This window comes from Malus domestica, chromosome 04, assembly GCF_042453785.1.
Source record: "Malus domestica chromosome 04, GDT2T_hap1".
Taxonomy (NCBI): domain Eukaryota; kingdom Viridiplantae; phylum Streptophyta; class Magnoliopsida; order Rosales; family Rosaceae; genus Malus; species Malus domestica.
The window spans coordinates 5407148-5429222 of record NC_091664.1 but is presented as its reverse complement, the minus strand read 5'-3'; the positions used below and the strand labels follow the sequence as shown (position 1 = coordinate 5429222).

At 36.8% G+C, this 22075-nt stretch overlaps 1 protein-coding gene across 1 annotated transcript; it reads right to left on the bottom strand.

Annotated features, from left to right (window-relative positions):
• Nucleotides 1-153: 153 nt before the first annotated feature.
• LOC139194904 (transcription initiation factor TFIID subunit 1-like) lies at nt 154-21649 on the bottom strand. Its single transcript, XM_070819938.1, has 24 exons — nt 21400-21649; nt 20663-20860; nt 20313-20431; nt 17513-17570; nt 16813-16919; nt 16565-16627; nt 16379-16424; nt 15268-15519; nt 15038-15129; nt 13756-13903; nt 12376-13480; nt 11542-11744; nt 11168-11405; nt 10546-10882; nt 8534-8743; nt 8312-8404; nt 5329-5529; nt 4950-5156; nt 4268-4757; nt 3770-3954; nt 3495-3611; nt 3001-3060; nt 1782-2918; nt 154-812 (listed from the first exon to the last, which is right to left on the bottom strand). Exons 4-24 carry the CDS (start codon nt 17556-17558, stop codon nt 450-452), a joined length of 5700 nt encoding a protein of 1899 aa, XP_070676039.1. The 5' UTR covers nt 17559-17570; nt 20313-20431; nt 20663-20860; nt 21400-21649; the 3' UTR covers nt 154-449.
• Between the last annotated feature and the right edge of the window lie 426 nt (nt 21650-22075).

Below are 22075 nucleotides of genomic sequence, written 5' to 3'. Positions count from 1 at the left end.
ATGAAAATGCTCTTACCCAGTTTGCTGTACTTTTAGATTGTGATCCCATTACATTTCGAAGATAATGCGATTGAAGTCGTCAAGTCAACAAGTGCAAAGAACGCCTCCGTGCAAATGTGCACAAGCCGGAATCCGGCACTCCGAAAACCGACATTTCAAAGGAAGTAGTGATACATCATCGTAAATTTTAAGCATTGCACTGTACAACTAATACAATTTCGCAACCAAATGCTACTGAACAACATAAACACAGATTTCAACCGGCAATCACAATTTTACCGTGCACTCGGAGGGCGACTGTTTCTTTCTTCGATCCCTCCTGACGTGAGACGAACTCAAAGCCGTCACTTGATCCCCATTCCCCAACACATAAAAAAATGCTCCAGCAAAACTGGGGCATTTTTTCTCAGAAAATAAAGAAATGACCGATAAAATTAGAATCAATTTATCTAGATATCTACATATTCAATGCCCGCTTCGGCTTCAGTCAAGCTTTCGTCGTTCTCAACCAACATATAGTCACAAAGCTCTAAGAGCTGATCTGCAAGGGGAGGTATGCCTGGGTTGCGTCCATCGTTATATCTGTGGGCATTATAAGTAATCTGCCACACGTCGTGCCTGAATTGCTCCCTGCTCTTGTACTCCATTTTCCTCACCTTCTCCTTGATTGTAGACAGATCCATGGGGCGCTCTATGATGTCCAAGTAATCAGGAGCTTCCTTTTTGGATACAGGTTTTAGAAAAAGATATGATACTTCAATTCGATCTTTGAGGGTTTCTACAATACGCTCTAAGATGTTTGCCAGACCAACCTGTATAAAAAGTTAAGAACAAAATTACAACGGTTTGTACTAAAACAATTTCTAAATGTCACTGGTATGTAGACCGGCTAAGATAAAATAAAATTAAAAAAAAAGGTGGTTTTATTGACACTCAGCACTCCACAATTTGTTAAATACACCCCTTGAAATTTTAATGTTGAATGACTTGTATGCCCCAACATGAAATGACTCTTTTGTCAAGGATTGGCTTGGCTTAGGTAACCACTAGATTCAATGAATGTTGAATAAAAAAATTGACGTCACTTGCATACTTTGTCCAAGTGAAGGTAGACAATGGAGAAGTCGTAAAGAAAACTTGTCCCTCTCAATCCAAACATTTTTGTGGGAATTATGAGGGGTCCATCTTCCACCTTCACTTGGACAAAATATGCAAGTTGGCATTCATATTTTTATTTAACTTTATCCGAATCTAGTGAATTATCCAAATGAAGCCAATCCCAAACAACAAACGAGGCCTAAAAATGTTATACAAAACAATTTTGTTTTCTGAATACTCCCCCTTTTAGAAAAATTATTATGTTTTCTGAATACACCCCCCTTTACAAAATTATTTTGTTTCTAAATACACCCCATGTCCAATGTGAGATAACCTTGCACCCCAAAATCCTTTTTCTTCAAGGTCTCAAACCTACCTCCATTGCAGAACAAAGAGAATCCTAACCAGCAAAGGCACAAATAATCACGCGATCTAAAAATACTACACCAACTCAATTTAAAAGTTGGTGTAAAAGCTGAACCTACTGGAAAAGGATTCTAATTCTAAAAGAAAAAACAGTTGCAATTTATAGCTGGTGGACTGAGATTACTTATCTATTACTAAATTTCACCCAAGTGCAGGCAGAGTAGAATGAGTGCACAACCAGTGGTAATATGGGTGCTGTGTGCGAGGGAAAAATTTAATGAATTATAAGTACTTGAATGTAAGCATGAACATATTACCTCACCCCCTCTACGGCGCTTTGTTGCTGGGGTAGATTCTCCACCATGCCTTCCCAATTCAACGACTGGCCTCCTTTTTGCACCCCGATCTCTTTCTGGCATCCTTTTGTCTAATCTTCGTGCACGTGAGTCCTCTAAATAATCATCTCTTATCTCAGACCTTTTCTTCTTCATTTTGTTCTTTGCTTTCTGGCGTTCTTCTTCCTCCCTCTCTTGTCTGATTAATGCTTCATATCTTCTAAGCTCTGCTATTCTTTCTCGCTCCTCTATCATCCTCATTTCCTCTTCATAAAGCCTCCTGGCCCTCTCTTCTCTCAATCTGTCTTCATTTATCCGTTTCTCTTGCTCCTCTCGTAATCTCCTTTCATCTCTAGCTTTCTTGTTTGCTGCTTCCTTAGCCAAATACACGTTCTCCTGCTTCCTGTGCTTTTCAGAACTTGTCAATTCAACAATTCTTTTAGTTTTCCTGTGTTCAACAGGAGTTCCCCCATCCTGACTGATCTGATCTATATCAATAATTTCTTTTGGACGTTTAATTATAATTTTCTTGTGATGTTGCTCTCTCTTTGCCTCCATTGACGACCGTTTAGCAACTGAGAGCTTTTGAGACTCCCCCTGGTCTCTATCAGTATTTGCTGGTGGCCGTATAACAATAGTTTGCTTTTGTGATTCGACATAACCCCTATCTGTATCTGTCAGAGGTCGCATCACAATAGGGGGCTTCTGAGGTTCAACAGGTACATTTTCAGGTTTCATCTTGTTCGAAATTATTATTTTGTGCACCTTCATAGTGGGCTTCCCATTTTCGGGATCAGATGTGACCCGCTCAGAACTCTCTGTCTCTCCAAGAGGCTGTTTATCAGGAAGCTTTTCAGTTGACCCACATTTGAATTTCAATGGAAGAACCTTTGTGCTCAGCCCAAGGTTTTCAACCTCCGAAGCTTCAACCACGGCAATTTTAGTTGCACTTTTAGGTACCAGCTTCTTTGTAGTAGTTTTCTGTTGAGACTGACTAGATGAATTCAGAGCCGTTGTCTTTCCAGATGATTTATCAGGGTCCGGAGTATCATTCTGTGTTTCCTGATCTTCTCCATATCCGTACTTGGGGCAGTGCTTGTTTGTCCTCATGTGTCCAAGCTGGCCATCGAAAAGGTGAGCAATCAGTATTTGATTTGGAGTCGCATTATTTAGCAGAATATTACCCAAACTCTACACTAACCTGACCACATGCTCCACAGATAAATTTCTCTCGTGCTGATTTCTTCTCCTTAAAAGTACTCTGAATCCAAAGAGGAAGTCAAAATTATTAGCACATACTCATGTTAAAGGCTAAAGTAGGACACATAAGAACAACAGTATAACACATTATCGCCTCCCAAAGTCACAGCCAGATTGAGTCTTGTATTGGTATAGAATAGAAGAAAATCTACAACTGCATATCAAAGTATGGGTTACAAACAAAAGCGAACAAGGTTTTTTAAACGTCTGACAATCAGACCTTCATAGTGCAGGAAGTTTACTTGTAAACGTAAATTAAAACATAAATCAGGGAAATGTATGTGTAAAAAGAAAGTTATGGCCAAATAAGTTTAAAAAAAAAAAAACTAAATACAGAAGTCGGTAACAGCGTAAGTAATATAGAAGATTAGAAATACAAAGAAAAAGGAATAAGCTCAAAACACGAAGCAAGAAAAAAAATGTTAGAACACTTGCCTTGACACCATCTCCTGATATTTTCAGTTTCTTGTTCATCAGACCCGTATGTGTAGTATCATTCTTTTTCATTCCTTTTAGTTTTCCAGTCTTGTTTCTTTTAAGAAAATTTTCCACCTGCAACGAAAACATAGAACATCACACACAGTTCAAGCAACATACATTGAGAATGAATATCTTCATGATCGGACATGACCTACATGTTGAAACAAGAGTGGAATTAAAAGAGAAAATAAATAAAGAATAAATATGACGAAAAGGTGAATCATTCTTACCACTTTCGCATCTCCGACTGAATTATCTTTTGGAGTATAGAATCCATCAGGTTGTACAGCAGCAATTATTTTTTTCCCCCTATCTGCATTTTCTACGATATAACTTGTTCGCATGCCAGGAGCCAGCCCAACTTCCTCCCCCAAAACTCTTGTTTTCTTCTTCTTTTTCCTCTCAGTTTCATCATCTGTGTACAAGCTGTCATGGTCAACCATATATCACAAGTAGCAGCACCACAATGACATCCAGCAGATAGAACTCAATATCATACGACCATTAGAAATTCCAAGAACCCCATTCACCAGAAAAAAAGTGGTTGCCCAAATATTTAGAAGCACAAAAATTCCCACTTATGTACTGTGGTTTTGTTGCAAGTTGCAACTACTTTTTTTTTTCCATTGTCCATTCTACACAACCTATACTGGGATAAGGAAATCTTCTAATTTAGTATTTTCTTCATATCACAAATGTAACTAGTTAATAAATAAAAATATCCTTACCATCCATGAGCAACCTGCATAACTCAGCTGCTTCAGCTGCTTCATCTTCAATTTCCTCTTCTGCCTGAGCCAAGGAAGGGCGCCTTCTCATTTTAAGCCCTTTAACACCATCTGATTTATCATGATTGGATTCATGAACACCACCTAGCCCTTCTTCACATTCTTCTGCATCAAGCAGATTTTCTAAATCCCCAGCAAAGGAATCTAGATCACTATTATTTCCTTCAGAGTCACTCTCATTTTCTTCCCCATCTATAGCTGAAAGACTCTGCACTTGCCGATCCCAAATTTCTTGGCACTTCTCCCGGTTCTGCTGCTGCAGCTGAAGGAAGGACATACGCTGGCCACGTGCATATTTACTGATAGTGTTTGCATCAACTTTAACCCCAGATGCAGCTTGCTCACTTGAAAGCTTGCGTATCATCGCAATACGATGCCATCTAGTCTGCCTTGCAATCAGCTCATCAGAAACGCCAAATTTAAGAAGAACCTGGGAATTAGAACACAATCCAAGATGCAAGACAACAAAAACAAATAAAGTTAGATTACACACAAAATTTTCAGAAGGGAACGGTGATGCATAAATATCCTATTCTACAAAAGAAGATAAATTTATGTTGAGAGGCCATAGACAAACACTCTAACAAAAGAACAATAAAAAATTAGAACAGATTTAATGCACCTCTCGTGCAGCCTCCATGCTTAATCTGCGTAGATCAGCATCTGTTCCAGTAACAGTGGAACCTCCTCGACCAGCAGCAGATTTTTTCTTCACGACTGCACTTGACATTGATGGTTTTGGAGCAGCACGAACATAACTGAAACCTAGGCCCCGGCCAGATGGATCACCAACACCAGATATTTCCAAACGCTCAATATTTTCTTTTCCCTTTGAAAGGAACAAAGAAACTCATGTAAATAAATATATAAATAGAAAGAAAGGTACTGATGGTTTCAGTAATTCCCAATTGAATACTAGAACAGAAAGAGCATATGATGCAAAACAAATAAAAGAGAAAATGATGAAAATCAACTATCATAAAATCAAAGAGATAGGTTACCTGTGTACAGGTTACAAAGTTGCTACTCAAGTTCCATGGAGTGATCTGCAGTTCTCTTTCAATGTGAGATGCAGCAGCCAGAGTAATTGCTTCATCAGGGAGACGACTCATTGCAGAAGATATGGCAGACGGATGTGTTTCAGTAATTCCCAAATGTTTGAGCCGGTAAAGACCAGCTTGCATGCTTTCATAGGCACACACCTAAACTCAAAAGTAAAAACAACAAAGTGACATGAGCTACATATCTATTCGGTAATAAAACCATTTAACACACTGAGTTCATACATCAAACCAATAGCTTATTGCAAACTTGAAATACAAAGGACAGATATATGAGTTGTTTCCCTTATCTATCTTTGACAACAGCCATCAGGATAGAAATTATGGTGCATCCATTTATCTAATATTCAGAGGATTCAAACAAAAGATTTACGAGATAAAAGAAAAAACATTGTTACATATCAATCACAACACTGAACACTATTATGCGCATATGTAGCTACACAAAAAACTTTTAGTGACTCTAAACATTGATATTATCATCATCATCAACAAAATCTTTTGTGGGGAAAAAGTAGAGGAAAATGGAGCATGCAGTCCAAGACTCTATAACAAACTTCAGGCAAAAAATACGAGCTTATGGGGGGAGAGAGAGAGAAGGAGGGGAGAGAGAGAGAGAGAGAGAGAGAGAGTAAAGAAGAAATGTAAAAACATTGTAAATACACTCTCCAAATAGAGCAGAAAGAAGCCTATTTAAACAGAATAACAAAATATGGCTGCGGCCCTTCCAACAGAAAAAGGAGAAGAGTTTCCAAACATGAATGCATCTTGAAGAATATGCAATCGTGGAATTATGGGGATCTATCAAGTCAAGTGCCAGAATCATTTTAATTTTTTTAATGTGGCCTATTAAAATAAAAAAAACCTTGGTTGACGAGGTAGAAATGGCACTGGCCCTTATACACTAATAAATTTGAGTCATAATTTTGGGTAACAATATTTCTTTAACAGATATGAAATCAGAACAACTACAGTTTTAGGGAGCTGATTTTCACACCCATCTTTTTTTTTCTGGCCATGGGATTGAATAAATCAAACAGAAGCAATGGACGGGTTAAATAGGGGTATGTAGGAGGAGAAAAAGGGTGTGTTTTATTGTCCTTTAAAAAAAACGAGAGTTCTTTCTATTTTATTTAAGAGTAACAAAAACTTTCATTAAAGACAAAAGTACAATCATGTGAACAAGAAGTCCACCGGTACAAACAAGATATTACCGTACCAGCGTTGGGCTAAGGTCAGCTAAACTCCAAACAAATAAAATGAGAAAGGAAGACTTAAACTCTGATGCATTAGATGCATACAAGGAAGCCAAAGCATATCTACATGTAGGTGGTTTTATTGCCACCCCCAATCTACTGATGGCAATCGCTAAATTTTTCATATGAAAAATACATGTTCTCAACATGAAATGACTACTGAGGCCATTATAAGGCACCGTATTCAGTAGCAACAAACCCAAAAGTATGTAAAGGTTCAGTGGCCAGCAACCAAAAACCCAAAAATATGTGTTTGCTGTCCACTAAATACTAGAAGTTCATCATAACAATCAACCGAAAACTATGAAACTGTTCAGTAGCAAGAAACCGAAAATCCTCTTCAATTTATTTCTGCTGAATACTGGAAGTCCATCATGAGTCCCAGTATTTGGTCGCAAATAACCAAAAACTCTGCAAATTTTCAGTAGTTCCCGACAAAATTCCTCCCCATTTTTGGTACTTTTCTAATGAACACAAGCTCAATAGTAAGTATCACTGTTGCCGTAGACATTGCAATTTCCAGCAACAATGAGATCTTCAGTGTTTTCGTCATTCAAGATGAGAATTTAAGGGTTCTGGGAGGAGTTCACAAGTTAAGGCAATTGATGTGTTGGGTGGTGTAATCTATTTTTCAACAATTGGTGGATAACTACTAAGGGCATTTTGGTTAAGTTGGGTGGGTAATTTTAGTTAATACGTTAATTTAAAAGTATGTGGCGGGTATTTTCAGCACGGGATGTGACTTCAACAGATTGGGGGTGGCAATAAAACCACCCTATTTACATTTAGATAAGATTTTGGTGAAGAATGATCAGAAGTTCAAAACCAACAGCTTAAGGATAATACAAATATTGTTGAGAATATCGCAGTTAAGAATGGGAAAAACAAAATGACTTCAGAAATCAAAAAACAAATAACCAAGATAAATAACACCAAGAATTTACATGGTTCGGCAATACGTGCCTACGTCCATGGGACAGCAACAACAATATTTCACTATATCAATAATGAGTGCAACCAATAATCTTGCCAAATCTCTAGAACTATGACTTGACGAAAAACCTGAAAGAACAAGAACAAGAAATACACTCTCTTTTCTTCTCTCTCACACACACTTTACAATATTCTCTCACTCTAATCCCTTGAGTGGTATACAATTTATTGTTTTGCTCCCTTAAATTCAAAACTAGTACAACAGCCCCTTTATATAGACATAATAAAGGTCTTCTTCAATAAGGATTATTAATCCTAATTGGAATCTAGTTATGAATCCTACTCCAATTGAGAAACTAACTCCAATTGGGAAAATAACTCCAATTGGGAAAACAATTTAATCCTCTAAGACTATAATTCCTTATAGACTTATGACAACTTATCATGGGCTGGAAAAACCTAACAAATATTAGGGGTCAACAAGAACATATTTAGGATTACCATTCAAGCGTAGAAGAAAACTTGATAGAAGGCTACTAGCAGGGCAATTAACAGGTCAAGAAACTGATAATTTGACCCCAGGACAAGGTCAGATAATGGAATACTCTTATCACATAACTTTGAAATAATTGAAATCAGTTTTTATATGTATTTTCCCCATCAAAAATCAACATTTAGCAAGTATAACTCACTTAGTAAAAACATAAAAGAAAACGATCTAAAGTGTAACTCACCTCTTCTGGTTTCACCAAATTCCTTAATTCATCCTCCGACAAAATCCGGAAGTTGCGTTTCTTAACCCACATACATTGTCCATTTGATGCTCTCTGGAAATGTGTTGTATATCCATTTATAATGTTCAGTTGAGTGAGGAAAATGGTAAAAACGAATAAAATAAAAATAATGAATCAAAAGAGAACATGTGGCATGAAAGAACTGAGCAAAATGAAAATCACCTGGAAATTTGCATGTTCCTTCAGCTTCTTCCGAAGAAAGGGTTCAGATAGATAAGGAAATTGTGAAGGTAACTCATCTGCGCGGATACAAGGAAGTAAATGGCGCTTTTCGGCAGCACGGAACTCTCGGCAGATGTAGACAAGAAGCCTATTGATCATATAATTTTGAAGATTCTTAGTTCCAGGAGACATTACATCCATGAGTGGTTCCTGCAAACAATGAATGCAGAGAGTTCAATTTTAAAGATACTTTGCTCTCAAAAGATTGTCTTGTATCACATATAGATATACTGATATTGTTATTGGCTGGCAGTGCACAATTAGACACAAATAAAATAATACTCGGACCATGCAATTATGATGAGGAAATTTTATTTTTTATATTTTGAAACAAAACCAATTTTACTAATCTCCTGGAGAAATTAGAAAACTGAGGACAAGGAGTCCATGTCAAATAAAAAACACAGCTCTACATTATAAAGACTTATGAACCAAATGAATACTAGAATAGAAAGCAACTGACGTAAAAGTAGCCTTCCTAGATAAAATAATAGAAGAAAACAATAAATCCATAAGTTTAACTAATAAGTAAGTTCAACTATTAAGGACCTATTGCCATTCACAGTTTCTCCACCCGACCCTTCTGTAGTTTTATCACTATCACCATATAGTATATATGTATATTTTATCGCAAGGAAACAAGATATTGAATTTTAAAGAAAATATGTACAAAAAGTGGATAAGGAATACAGAGCGAAATGCAAAAGATTAAACTTCAATTTGATTGTCGATCAGAGATGAGCGTTCTCATTGGCAGAGAGTCGAGTTCGTTAGTGAGGTCACGGAAGTGAGAGTTTTAGAGATCTGGTCCGTTGTATTGTGGTGGTACTCGTCTGAACCCGTCGTATTGGGGAAGGTCGAGAAAGTTGACGGAGTTAAAGAGAGGGAGTTCCAGAGTGTGCACTTTGGTCGGAAATTAACCACCCCTTCCCAAAGACAACCTATTGTGAGCCCACTCCCCACAATATTTATTTCAGTTTTTTTATTTTTATTTTAATGTTCCATTCAGCTTTAAGATTGTAGGATGAATTTCAAAATTTAACAGAAAACTGGACAGGGTTAACGGAAAAGAGTCTGTTTGACACCACAATCACACCCCATTACAAAAATTCCGGAGCAAAAATGAAACATGAGGAATAGTTCAGGGACCATTTATGCAACTAACATAGAAAAAATATTAGAAAACATGAGTGGAATTAAATATAAAAATGGCACCACACCAATCATAACATAAAGCCTGAAAATAAATATCCCTGCACTCTGCATATAGCAGCATCCAAAGGGAAGGACAAAAGCAAACTTTATCCCTCACTCCCTTAAATTATCTTTAATTCCGCTCCATCAACACCACCCAAAAAATTGACATCACAGTACATCTCCCCAACACTACCTAAAAAAACTTCACCAATTCACCTGGCCTCCCTGGAAAAACTTCACCATAAGGACATGTAATGGGAGCAACAAAACATTTCAGTAGCATTTTGCACATCCGGTACTAATGGGAAAAAAGGCTCCAATATCGCCATCTACTATGAAAAAAATCAAACCAAGCTAACTTTATAATTCGTCTACAACAATACCCCTCCCTGAAAAACTTCACCACAACGACATGTAATGAGGGCAACAAAGCATTTAGGTCATCCAAAGTTTCAGTACCATTTCTCACATCCAATGCCAATGAGAAAGAGGCTCCAATATAGCTGTCTACTCTAAACAAAATCAGATCAAGCTAACATTATAATTCGTTTACCACAACACCTCAGATTCACATGTCATCCAATTGGTTTGCATAACATCATACCCCATCGAAAAGCAAGATCAAGCAAGGGATTAAAATCCATCACCAATAAATCACCAACAGGAGAGTGAAGGGAAAAAACAATTCGGAAAACCCAAGAGGAAAAATAAAAATATTCAAGGGTTAAGCAATGAAGAGTTTCGCTAGAACAAACCTGTTGCCCAACAACATTTAGGCGGTCAATACGTCTAATTGAAAGCTTCCCCTTTGCAGAACGAACTAACAAATAATCAGTTGAGGGCACCTTATGAGAAAATACAGGTGCTCTATACATATTTGTTTCAAGAGATGACTGACTACAACCAGCTTTTGTATCTCCAAGAAAAGGTGATTTATCAGCTGGATTTAGTGAAATGACATGTCCCAAACTGTGGTTATCATTGCGTAACAAAGAAGCAGTTTGATCATCTGGGGCTGATTTTTGGTAATAAGTACATAATCTTGCACCCATACCAGCATTGCTCAAAAGTAAAGGTCTTTCTTCACAGTACCTGAAAAGATAATAAAAACAAGGGTTTAGGCACACCTTCATATTTGTACAGTTGAAAAAAGTTCATGCAAGGCAAAAGAACAACTTGCATGTTCACGAAATTTATATTGTATTTATGGTAGTAATGAAGTTTTGTTACCAAAGAAATGAAAAATGAAAACTAACATGACACTCTTCTATATGCAAGATGTAATTTTGAACAAATTAAGATGCAAGCAAACCATCTCGTACTGGAAATGAGGCAACCACATAAAAGATTGAAAACAGGTATTTCAAGGCTGCTTACTCCATTAGGAATACATGACCATCTTTCACAGAAAGATCAGATTTCTTCTTAAATGCTCCAGGAGGCCGCAAAGATTTATTTTCACCAGGAATCTTTTGTGCTCTTGGCAACAAATATATTTTTGTGCGAACAAGATGAAGCAAAGAATTTGGTTGAACATTCTGGACAGTAAGAGATTTATCATCTTCAAGTTCCTTCCCTAAATAGAACATCTTCACTGTTTCGGATGGCTTAAAATCTACAAAATAAATAGGACTGAGTAAACTATATGACTTGTATACAAATTTCAATGCAGTAGATTCTTCATAAGATCTTCATCAATTATTAAACTTCAATTTACATAGAAAAAACACAGACAAAAAAGAAGTGACAACCTAACTTCTTTGAAGCTTTTGCTTTAACAGAAGATATTGTTTCCTCAGCATCCACATGAAGCTTACTTCCTTTGCCACCCAAGCTTTTAACTATAATTTTCATTGGTCCTTGCGTGGGGAGCTTTCCTCGTTCTTTTACAGCCACTTCATTGTCATGAGGATACCATAAAGATTTTGGTCGGTGAAAATTTGCCACATCCTTACTGAAAAATATATGTATATATAATTAAATTAAGAAAGGCAGCATAGCATGTAAGAGCAGGAGTCGGATGGAATACAATATTTAAGTACAAATTTAACAAATAAAAATCAACATGAAACCCATAGGATATCTATCAGGTACAAGTACAAGAAAGCTTATTCATTATTATAACCAGTTCCATTTGTGTGCTTCCCCAAATAAAAATGATTAGAATCCAGCATGCCCATTGTAAGATAACCTTTAGATGGACATATTTTCTGAAAGCGATAACCAGAACTACCTAAAGTCAATCATCAATTCAAAATCTCAAAGAACTTGCAAGACCTACTCTGTTTTTATACAACTAAAAGTAATTACAGATTAGCTGTAATTTATATTTCTTTGTGAAGGAACATGGCTTATACAGGACTGCCAATATATCTACCCATATGGATATTTTCATGCTTGCTTATGAGCGACCTGGTATAGCTAACAGCAACTTGTGCAGAGAAGCCCCATTTACAAACAGAGTTGGGCCAAATGACTCTAAACCATGCCTACTGAAAATCAAGAATACAACAATTTAACAAGACAAAAAAGCATGGAGCGATACTAAACAAAAAAGAATAAGTATTATAAAGAATACATCTTACTTGCTTAACCTCAGTTTCATTGTCTGTAACATCAGTGCAGGTTGTGAATGATAAATCTTTATGCCCTGCGCTGTGCGTTTTTTAGAATTTGATTTCAGTTGCTGAGAAGTTTTCCTATTTGAATAGTGTTTATCATTAGAAACATATCGCCACCCAGATTGACCTCCATGACCTGGAAACTCAAAAGAATCCCCATTACTTGACTTTATTGGGCGAGTCACAATCATGGCCCCGGAATGAAGCCTGAGATGTTCACTTTCCTTGTTATCCAAAATCTCAAAAAGCATTTGCTCATCTTGAAGATCAAGGATAAGCTTTGACTTCCCAGTAGGCATATCTGGGTCCCATATTATCTGGTCTAACCAAGATCCTTCCAGCATGTCTCTGTTCTGTGAAGTGAGTTTGCTAAATTGCCTCACAGCGTCACTCTGATGAAGCTTCTTACTGACACTCTCCATTGCACCATCAGCATGGTCATCCACTTCAAATCTAGATTCTAGCCTTAAAAGTTGGGGATGGCGTCTGCTTTCCGAGAAAGGAAGAGATGAAAATTCTGATGAATTTCTTGAGCCAAAAGGCTCCAATAGACATGAGCTACGCAGCATAACAGCGTGATCCTTCTCATCAGGTTCTTTTTGGGGCTTTAACTGAATATTTTGTGTCCCACTATAAGGTTCTGTTTCACTATTAAATGAAGCTTCGTCAGGTCCCGAAATTTCACAACTCTCAACAGAATTGTCACTTGCTATAGGAGAATTTCCCCAAACAATTCCCTCTTCCCAGTCTTGTTGATCAAGAGGATAAAATTTTGAACACAAAGGTGATTGCCTTTCCACAGAAATGTCAACTATTTGATTCTCTTTCATTCGTTCCGCAATGAGACAAGAGTCCTTTATTGCCCTGTCATCCAGCAGATCCACTGAATTTGCCCCTTTTAGAACACGAAACTTTGCGAAGTCCGAGTCTTCATCATAGAGTGCTGAAAAAATGTCATGTTTGAGTGCATCTGCCTGTTTCAAAGATTGAAATCCTTGACCAGATCCTTTTAAGAATGACTCTTCATCCTCTTCAACAATCTCAGAAACATCCATGGATTTGTACCTATCTGAAAGGATTGCAGTTGTGAAAAAAAAATACTAAAGATATCTTGATAAAGCAAAATATAAAATAACTAAAACGTTTTTTTTCAAAACAAAACTACAAGGCCTACATGATAGGAAGATAACCTTAATTGCTACCAAAATTTTAACCAAAAAAGAAAAGAAGTACACATATTTCCTAGAATATGCTTTGAGATAGTAGTTTGCCGCCATAAAGATAAGTAACTTCTGCCTAGCAAAATTACGTTATTAAGGATGATTACATATATAAGCCCCATACCTTTAGGAACAGAGTACCTATGATCTCTTTTCTCCGCCTTCTTCAAGGGCACATGAATACCAAAGATTTCCGAGAACCGTAATATCACCTTTCCATCTTCTATGCATAGAACTGGCAGCGGTGTGGCACTTTTATCTGTAAGCACTTCCTGTAATATCCGAGAGAGATGTAAACATCAATGAGGACTAATAGAAACATGATAAGCACTGTTAATATACAATTAAGTTGAAGAGTGGGAAAAAAAAAAAGACACGTTCCCATGACAAAGAAAACACCTGCATTCACAAATTAGCTCCCCCCCCCCCCCAACAACATTTGTTATAGCGTCTCAAACAAATTAGAGAAAATATAGCCATATCGCCCATATCACATAATGTAGTAGTATAATGTAGTTCGTATTGCCTGGCATCCTACCAATGAACGAAAACTATGTCGTAATATCCCCGATCATGCCCCAACTTGCCAGAACAGATGATTTTCTCAATACAAAACAGAATTAAAATATACCGGGACAGAACATTCAAGCTCCAACGCAACATCAGTGACATAAAAAGGCACTGGCACTAGGGGTGGCCATTTTCGTGGGTCTACCAACCAACCCACCCTTGGCAAAAACTCTCTCACAGGATCCCAAGAGCGTGTTTCCACCTAGAGAAAACCCCGAAAATTCATTGGCCAATATCCCACCACACATGCAAACCTACTACCAAGAGACTGCAGCTTGGCTCTTTTGGAAATTAATTTCTGCCATGATGCTTTCTAGTATTCACTTAGCCCAGAATGAGCACAAAAGATCTATCCTACATAATGTTAAGAAGACTCTACATCTACACAACATACGCCAGGAGTTCAGGACCAAGTGGGAAAACCTATTTTCTAAGATAATAATATAACTTCAACACCATGGGGAGCTGCAACAAGTGAAAGGAACCAATGCTATAAATCAGAGTGGCTAGGATGTGCTGTTAGATTTAAGATTTGCAAAGTGAAACTCCTGTGATCACCTTCAATTTTTTTTATTTCACTGCTTGAACCATTTAAGGTTTATACTGTAGTCCACCACTCTTTTTCATGCCTTACTAGAATTTAAATCATGTTTTGGTTTTACAATTACTGTCAAATATAATCTATCCATTTGATCAGCTTTAAACAAGCACCTAATACAAGAAAAGAAGCCTTACATGAATGAAGATAATCCTTTCTGTATATCTTAACATGTCAATTTAAATATTATCCAAAAGCCAGAAACAATATGGATTTTTTTCTACTCTCAAAATCTGACCTGAAACTCTTCTGCACGAGCAGCCAAATTTCCAGAGTCCAGACCCCCAATTTGACAATCATCCTCAGAATATTTTTCTCCAGTAGAAACCCCTGCAAGACAATCTATTGAATTATACAACTGCATCAACTTGTATCTTATCCATCACTAATATCTAGGTACACACTGACAAATGCACCATGAAAAAGTTGGCAAAAAACAAAAACCTTATTCAAATGAAAAAAAAAAACCTGGTAAAGAGATAGTTTGAACATCTATGTTGCTTTCAACCACCTCATGTTCCTGTCCAATTTCTTCATCATAATCTTCATCATCAAACATAGAATTTGTGGGCTCCAAAGTAGCAAATGAACCTTGAGCAGAAAAATATTCCTTTCTTGGCAACAAATGGTCCTCCTCAGTAGCAGCTTGAATCTCTGGTCCCTCAAAATCCTCATCAATATCAAAATAATTAACTGCATTTTCAGCCTTCTCTTCATAATCTGACACAAGAGAGCAAAATGAGAGCTTACTCAGAACATCAGAATGACAACATTGAATTTCTTTCCTATTCCCACATTGTTATGATACAACTATTCCCGCGTTGTTATGAGACAAACAGACTAGCTACGGTCGAATAAAAAGCAGAGAATATAAGAACCACCCTAACTTCATCCAGTGCAGAAGTTCAAATTGTACAATGTACAACCCTAAGGCACAGACAACACAAAAGTTATCTGAGGTTAAACATCTCAGCAACACAGTAGAAACAAACTTATCTAATTTGCAGCAACAATTTTTACTTTTATGACCATTGTCGCAAAATCCATCTGCTAGGAGACACAAGCGGCCTCTCAAAGTGGATATTAGGAGATGAAGGATATAAATTAGACAGCCGGAAATAAAATATTTCATTAGCATAAAAATAGGGAGTGGAAAGGGAGAGAGAAAGGAGTGAACTAATGGTTGTGATCATAATGTGGCATCCAAACTCATCTGGGTGTTGCAAGATTGGAAGGAGAAAAAGTCAGATTTATCACATCCGAATTAAATTAAATTTATCACAAAACTACCCCAGTGTATTCACAAATGAATTGAGAGTGAGAAATCATAGTGCACTCACAAGTAAACTGTGAGAGAGTAATCATATTGCATCACAAATAAAATTAGGGGGAGTAGTCATAGTGCATTCACTAGATACCTATTGTTCTCAAAATGATCTTACTTGATAGCCAATAGAAGAAAATGTCATGCCCAAATATAACTTAAAAATATGAACCGGGGGAGGGGGGTGGATGGTGAGTTAATAGCAAAACATCACAAAATTGCATAAGATCATTTTTCCAGGCTCACAACACTCACCTTCTTCAACAGCATCAGTTGATGTTTGTGGTGATTTTACTGACAGCTAAAAATAAAATAAAAAATTTTGTATCAGGGACTAGAAGTAAAAAAGAAGAGATTACAAGTCATGACAACCGGACCCAAAATAATATGGAAGACTACAATTAAGAGAAAGTTCAAAATGGATGGATAAGGAATCCATACATTTATGCCTGTTAATGATGGACCCAGCTTGTCAGCAAGTGCAGCAAGATGTTCCTTTGCATCCTGTGGGTTAGCAACAAAGATTACATTACTAAATTAGAACCCAAAACACTCAATAAGAAAGATGGAAACACCAATGAATATCCACATGATTGATTATGTTATAGCTAACAAATTTCATTGCTTGCTCAAAACCACAAAAGTATAAAATATAAAGGAGAGAGAGAAATTAAGGGGGGTAAACTTACCTCATCAAGGTAATCAGCATCAAGCCCACCAGAGTCATTGACATTGCCAAACATAAATCCAAGAAATCGACTACCCCTACCAACGTCCTCATATTCTTCCTCATCATCTATCATATCAACAATTTCAGAACACACTCAATCAGTATGCAAGACTATAAATAACAGTAAATGAGTACTGAAATACAAAGGTCAAAACAATTAAAGTTGAGTTTCTGGCTGAAGATGGTTAACGAGATGGGTATCACTTGGGTAATCCCAAAGGATTGTTCCTCTTTGGTAAACCTCGTGCTTTGACTTGGTAGGGTAAGAAGGCCAAGGTCATGTGGGGTTGAATGTTTCATGCGGTCATTTGCGTAAAGAGAAACAGAAGGATCTTTCAAGATTTTGCTGGAGTTGGTTTAGCAGAGCTCTGGGTAGGATTCTGTTTCTGGCTGCTCCTCTTTGGGCTTCATTTTACTAAGAATTCAGGGGAATCTTCTTAGGCTACACTTGAAGGCGGATATCCTCTACTGTCTTTTAGGCCTTCTCAGCTGTTCATACTGGCTGTTTTCTTTGCTTTTTGTGCGGGGGAATTTCACTCTTTTGGCCAACCTCTTTGTTAATTTTCTCCTCTCTTAATACAATTGTCTCTTTAACAAAGAGCAAACAACTCATTGAACTGCAAAACACATTTATGAATGAGATAAACATCCAACTGTACCTTCATCCCTTCCATCTTGGGAACCATCATATGAATCACCACCCATGTTGTAACAGCACTGCAATAACCATTAAGAAATTTCAGAAGACTGAAATGAGAATATAAATATAGCTGCTCAGCACATAACAAAGATCCAAATGAAGAATCTAATAATTAGATCCAGGGCAAGCCCTGATGTTCTTGGGCCATAGGCAAGGTAATTAATTGGGGACCTTAATACAAACAAAAAAGACAAAATAAACCTCTAATTATAAAAAATCTCATAAAATATATAACTCTCAGCACAACAAAATAGAAGTAGAAGTCATCAATGGAATAAGAACTAAGAATCAAAATTCCAAAACCAACAACACCAAGAAATAGAAGAAATCTCTCTAACAAATACTGGACAAATCTCATATACGGAATATAAGGAGAATCCATCAAAAAAATTAGAAACAACATAAATGTGCTAGGGCAAACAAAATAAGATCAAATCACAATAATAACCAGATAGAATTACAATCAATCAATCAGAAAGGAAAGAGGAAAGGAAAACTCAGAAGAATATTTGAATACCCAGTTGGGAAGAACTTGCCGCTTGTTTTACAAATAGATGCAGACAGGATAAACCTAAGTAGACAGCGTACTTTTGGCTTTCCCTATACCAGTACGAACAGTAGAGGATTCAAATGCAAATTTGGAGAAAGGGAGATTTTGCCTTTCATATGGGGGAGAAATATCCATATGGTGGTTCTCAAATTTTCAAGAAGAAGCCAACGAAGGGGGAGTATGGGGAGAGAATCAGAGAGGCAGTGGAATAAGGAGAGGGAGATGGGAAGAAAGAGAGAGGAGAAGAAAACCCTAAGGGCCTGATTGGTATCCTATTCAAAAAACTTGAATTGTTCTTAAAACTAATTTTCAGGATCATCTCTTAGAAACAGTTTTTTTTAGGTTTCAAAAACTTGTTTGGCATTGAACTTAAAAACTACTTTTGAATCTAAAAATTTGAAAACTTGTTTGGTTTAACTCTTGAAAACAGTTTTTTTTCCCCAATTATGTATTTGTTTTAAGATATACAAAACATATCAAATTAAACCTTAAACATACTATTTTGATATCTATGTGCTAATACAACACATACATGCTCGATAATCAAATTAAACTTCAAGTCTTAGACAATAAATATTACATTAAAACATTCTAGAAAACCAATAAACTTTGAGACTAATTGTTATTGACGTAATCAAGCCACATTGATCCGGTTATATGGTCTCTAACATCATTCGTAACATTGTCGTCATTCAAATGCATAAGCTTATTCATAATCAAGCCATATTGAACCGGTTATATGGTCTCTACCACATCAACATCATTGTCTTCAAATTTTTGAAACAAAGTATCATTCCTTGATTGCATTCTAATGAAATTGTGCACGGCATAACATGCAACGGGAATGCATCTTTACTTCCTATTTGGATAATTTGCATCAACTTATGAATGTTAATGCTGAAGTATAATATTAAAATTTATGCTAAAGTATAATGTTAATGTTAATGCCATTAGATAAAATAAGAGAATGGTAAAAAGAAAGCAGCAGCAAAGAAAGGGATTTGAGAAGGAAAAAGACCACACACAAAAGAAAAAAAGAGGACATGGAGGAGATGTTCATAATGATGAGCACCAGTAGTACTACTACCACTCCTAGCCCTGAAAATACCAGAAATATTGAAATCACCACCTCCACTTTCCCAAACTGGAAACTTTACGAAAACCCTTTTTATAATTATCGAAAACTCCATCAAACTCCACCCCTCCAACAACAAACGGATCTATAGTTTTCTGATTATAATAAATAGTTACATACTATTTGTAGGTAAGTAGATGCTATTTGTACCAGAGAATCCAATGTATCTAATGAAAAAAACAAGATATTCACAAAGGCTCCTATTGAAATTTGCCAAGTTCGGTTAGATGGGAAGTGCTTCTACCACTGCACTCATCCTGTCTTTCCAGCCTTTGAACATGATGAATCAAATGGAGAATCAAAGCAAATCAAGGGTTCCAAAAAACAGAAGGGTACATGAGAACACAAGTGAAAATCACTAACCTTGTTGAATTCCAAGGGTTAAAATCCAAATTGCACAATTTTTGACACCAAAATGAAAATGAGACTTCTCTTATTAAATCCAAACTGGAACCATCGCTAAAAAACACAACGTAATTCAAACACCAAGTCTATCATTAAAGCATTCACAGAGAAAATATGAAAATTTCATTTTTGAACTCAAACATTTGACGTTTTGGCTACTCCAAAGACCCATCCAATGAAACAAGTATATCACATAATATTACTTGCTACATACATGTAGCAAATGTCAGAAATCCATTATATGAAACAAGCAACCATATGAATTTTGTAACCAACCACATATTTACCGTGTCAACATAAAAAAAGGATATGAACCCATCAGCTAATTCGTGCCATCTATCGATTCAAGATAGCAAAAATCCAGCTTAAACAGATGATTTTCAAGCTCTTAACCATCGAATAAACAAACCCCACTTCCAAAAACTCCTCAAAAGTTGAGTTTGATTGGAAAAAGGGATAGCAAATAATGACCATCAGACTAACAAAGAATGGATTTTTAATACACTTTTCATGTAAATTAATCACAACCAGATGGTGGTTCCCAATCCTTTTCTGCAACTAACTAGGTAAAATGCGAGTGATGAACAATCAAAGCATTAAAGCATGGTTTTTTTTTCTTTTAATATATATATATATATATCAAAGAACAGAGAAGATGAGGAGGAGGACCTTGTTCGATAATCGGATTCTTGAGATCGTAAGGCTTGTCCAGAATGCTCTTCACCGAGAATGAAAACGACCTAGTCCTTTTCAATGTCCTTGTGAACAAAAGCTTGTATTTGTTCTTCCTGGAACCGAAATTGATCAGTTTGGATTGCGATTTGCAATGCCACATTGTCGGTTAGGTTAATATATATATATATATATACACACACACACAGTACATAAATGAATCACACCAATTAGACAGATAAACTCAATTTCTCACAACCCAACACATAAAACACATAAATCCAACTTTCTGATCATTTTCTCCATTCCGAGGGACCAAACAAAACAGTGAGAGAAAGACCCATTACCTTGATCGTTCCTGACAATGAAGAGAATGGCCCAGTCTCGTCCCCAATCAAGCACTCAGAGATTCGAAGCTTAAAGCTATTCGCGGGAACCTTCACCCTACTGGCCAGAATCTCTTGGTCGTTCGTGGTTGGTGAGGCAGAAGGCCTGTTCGTGGTCTGTGCGGCGCAGGTCACTCAGACGTCCATTGCGATCTGAATCTGTGAAGAAAAAAAAAATACTAAAACCTGACTTTTGTTGTTTTCAAATTATAATAGGCTGTTCTTAAATTAAAATTTGTTTTTGAGTTAAAACTTTGTACTCAAATTCAATACCAAACAGGCCCTAATTTTCTGCGAAGACAATAAGAACTACCATACAAGAACATTGGGCAGCTTGGGCAGCTCGGCTTTGATTCAGTGAGAATAACGGCGCAAATTAGACGAATTTCCATCAATCTACGGCTGAAATTTTACAACTATTTATTGACTCCAGTAAAAGAACCATGGAAACACCAAGTTTTAAGGGCAATTGAGAATTCGACAACACATTCCAAAACATCTAAAATCGTTTCTTGGTCCGAGAGCAGGTTTGGGATAGCATTTCCATATACAAATCTCCAGAAACAGTAATAGCAGGGAGAGGAAATTGCCAGAAAACACGAAAACACCGCCTTCAAATTGCTGAATTTCTACAACAAAATGGTATTTCTCTGGATATTTCAAATAAATAAACTAGGGCTTGATGAACAGATACAGACCTTAATTTGAAACCTGGTCTTCTTCCGAGCATTCGATTTCTTGAATTCCAGATACGGCAGCAAGCCCTAAATCCTCCACACTCTTTTCCTCAAAACCGGAGAGCAGCTTCGAAAATTCTCATTTCGGACACCATAAAAAGCAACGGGAGATGGAGATTGGATGTGGAGGCACGCGAATCAGAAGAACTGGGCAGAGGAAGCCTTTCGAGCTTCGATAGAGGGGACACAATTTTTCCTGTATTTTGCATTGCATTTGTTTTTATAAGAAAAATGTATTTGAATTGTACGAAACAATACCCCATTAATTAAAGTCCACGTCATGCACAAGGCTAATTAAGTCATTCCACCTTTATTAACTCACTTGACGAAAATCATTTTACGTAAACGTGGCATAACCCTGAATTGTAGTTTACGATAAATTTTTAATTGTGACGGGTAGGGCTGGCATTTTGAACCCGATTCGTTAACCCGATCCAACCTGACCCTTTAAAACTAGTATTTGGGTAAGTGCTTAACGGGTTGGGTTGTTAATGGGTCAACCTGTTAGTCACCCGTTAAGTAACGGATCATTTTAGGTCAACCCGCAAAACCAGTTAGCACATGTTAAGAAGGACTTTTGTGTAATTTTATAGTTGGACTTTTGTGTACTTCAATCCCCACAAATATATATATATAT

Coding starts and splice junctions, on each gene's coding strand:
- LOC139194904 (XM_070819938.1), bottom strand. CDS start 17,558: ATGGGTGGTGATTCATATGATGGTTCCCAAGATGGAAGGGATGAAG. Junction 13,904..15,037: donor CTCGTGCAGAAGAGTTTCAG/GTCAGATTTTGA, acceptor CGGATATTACAG/GAAGTGCTTACAGATAAAAG. Junction 11,745..12,375: donor ATGAAACTGAGGTTAAGCAA/GTAAGATGTATT, acceptor TATATTTTTCAG/TAAGGATGTGGCAAATTTTC.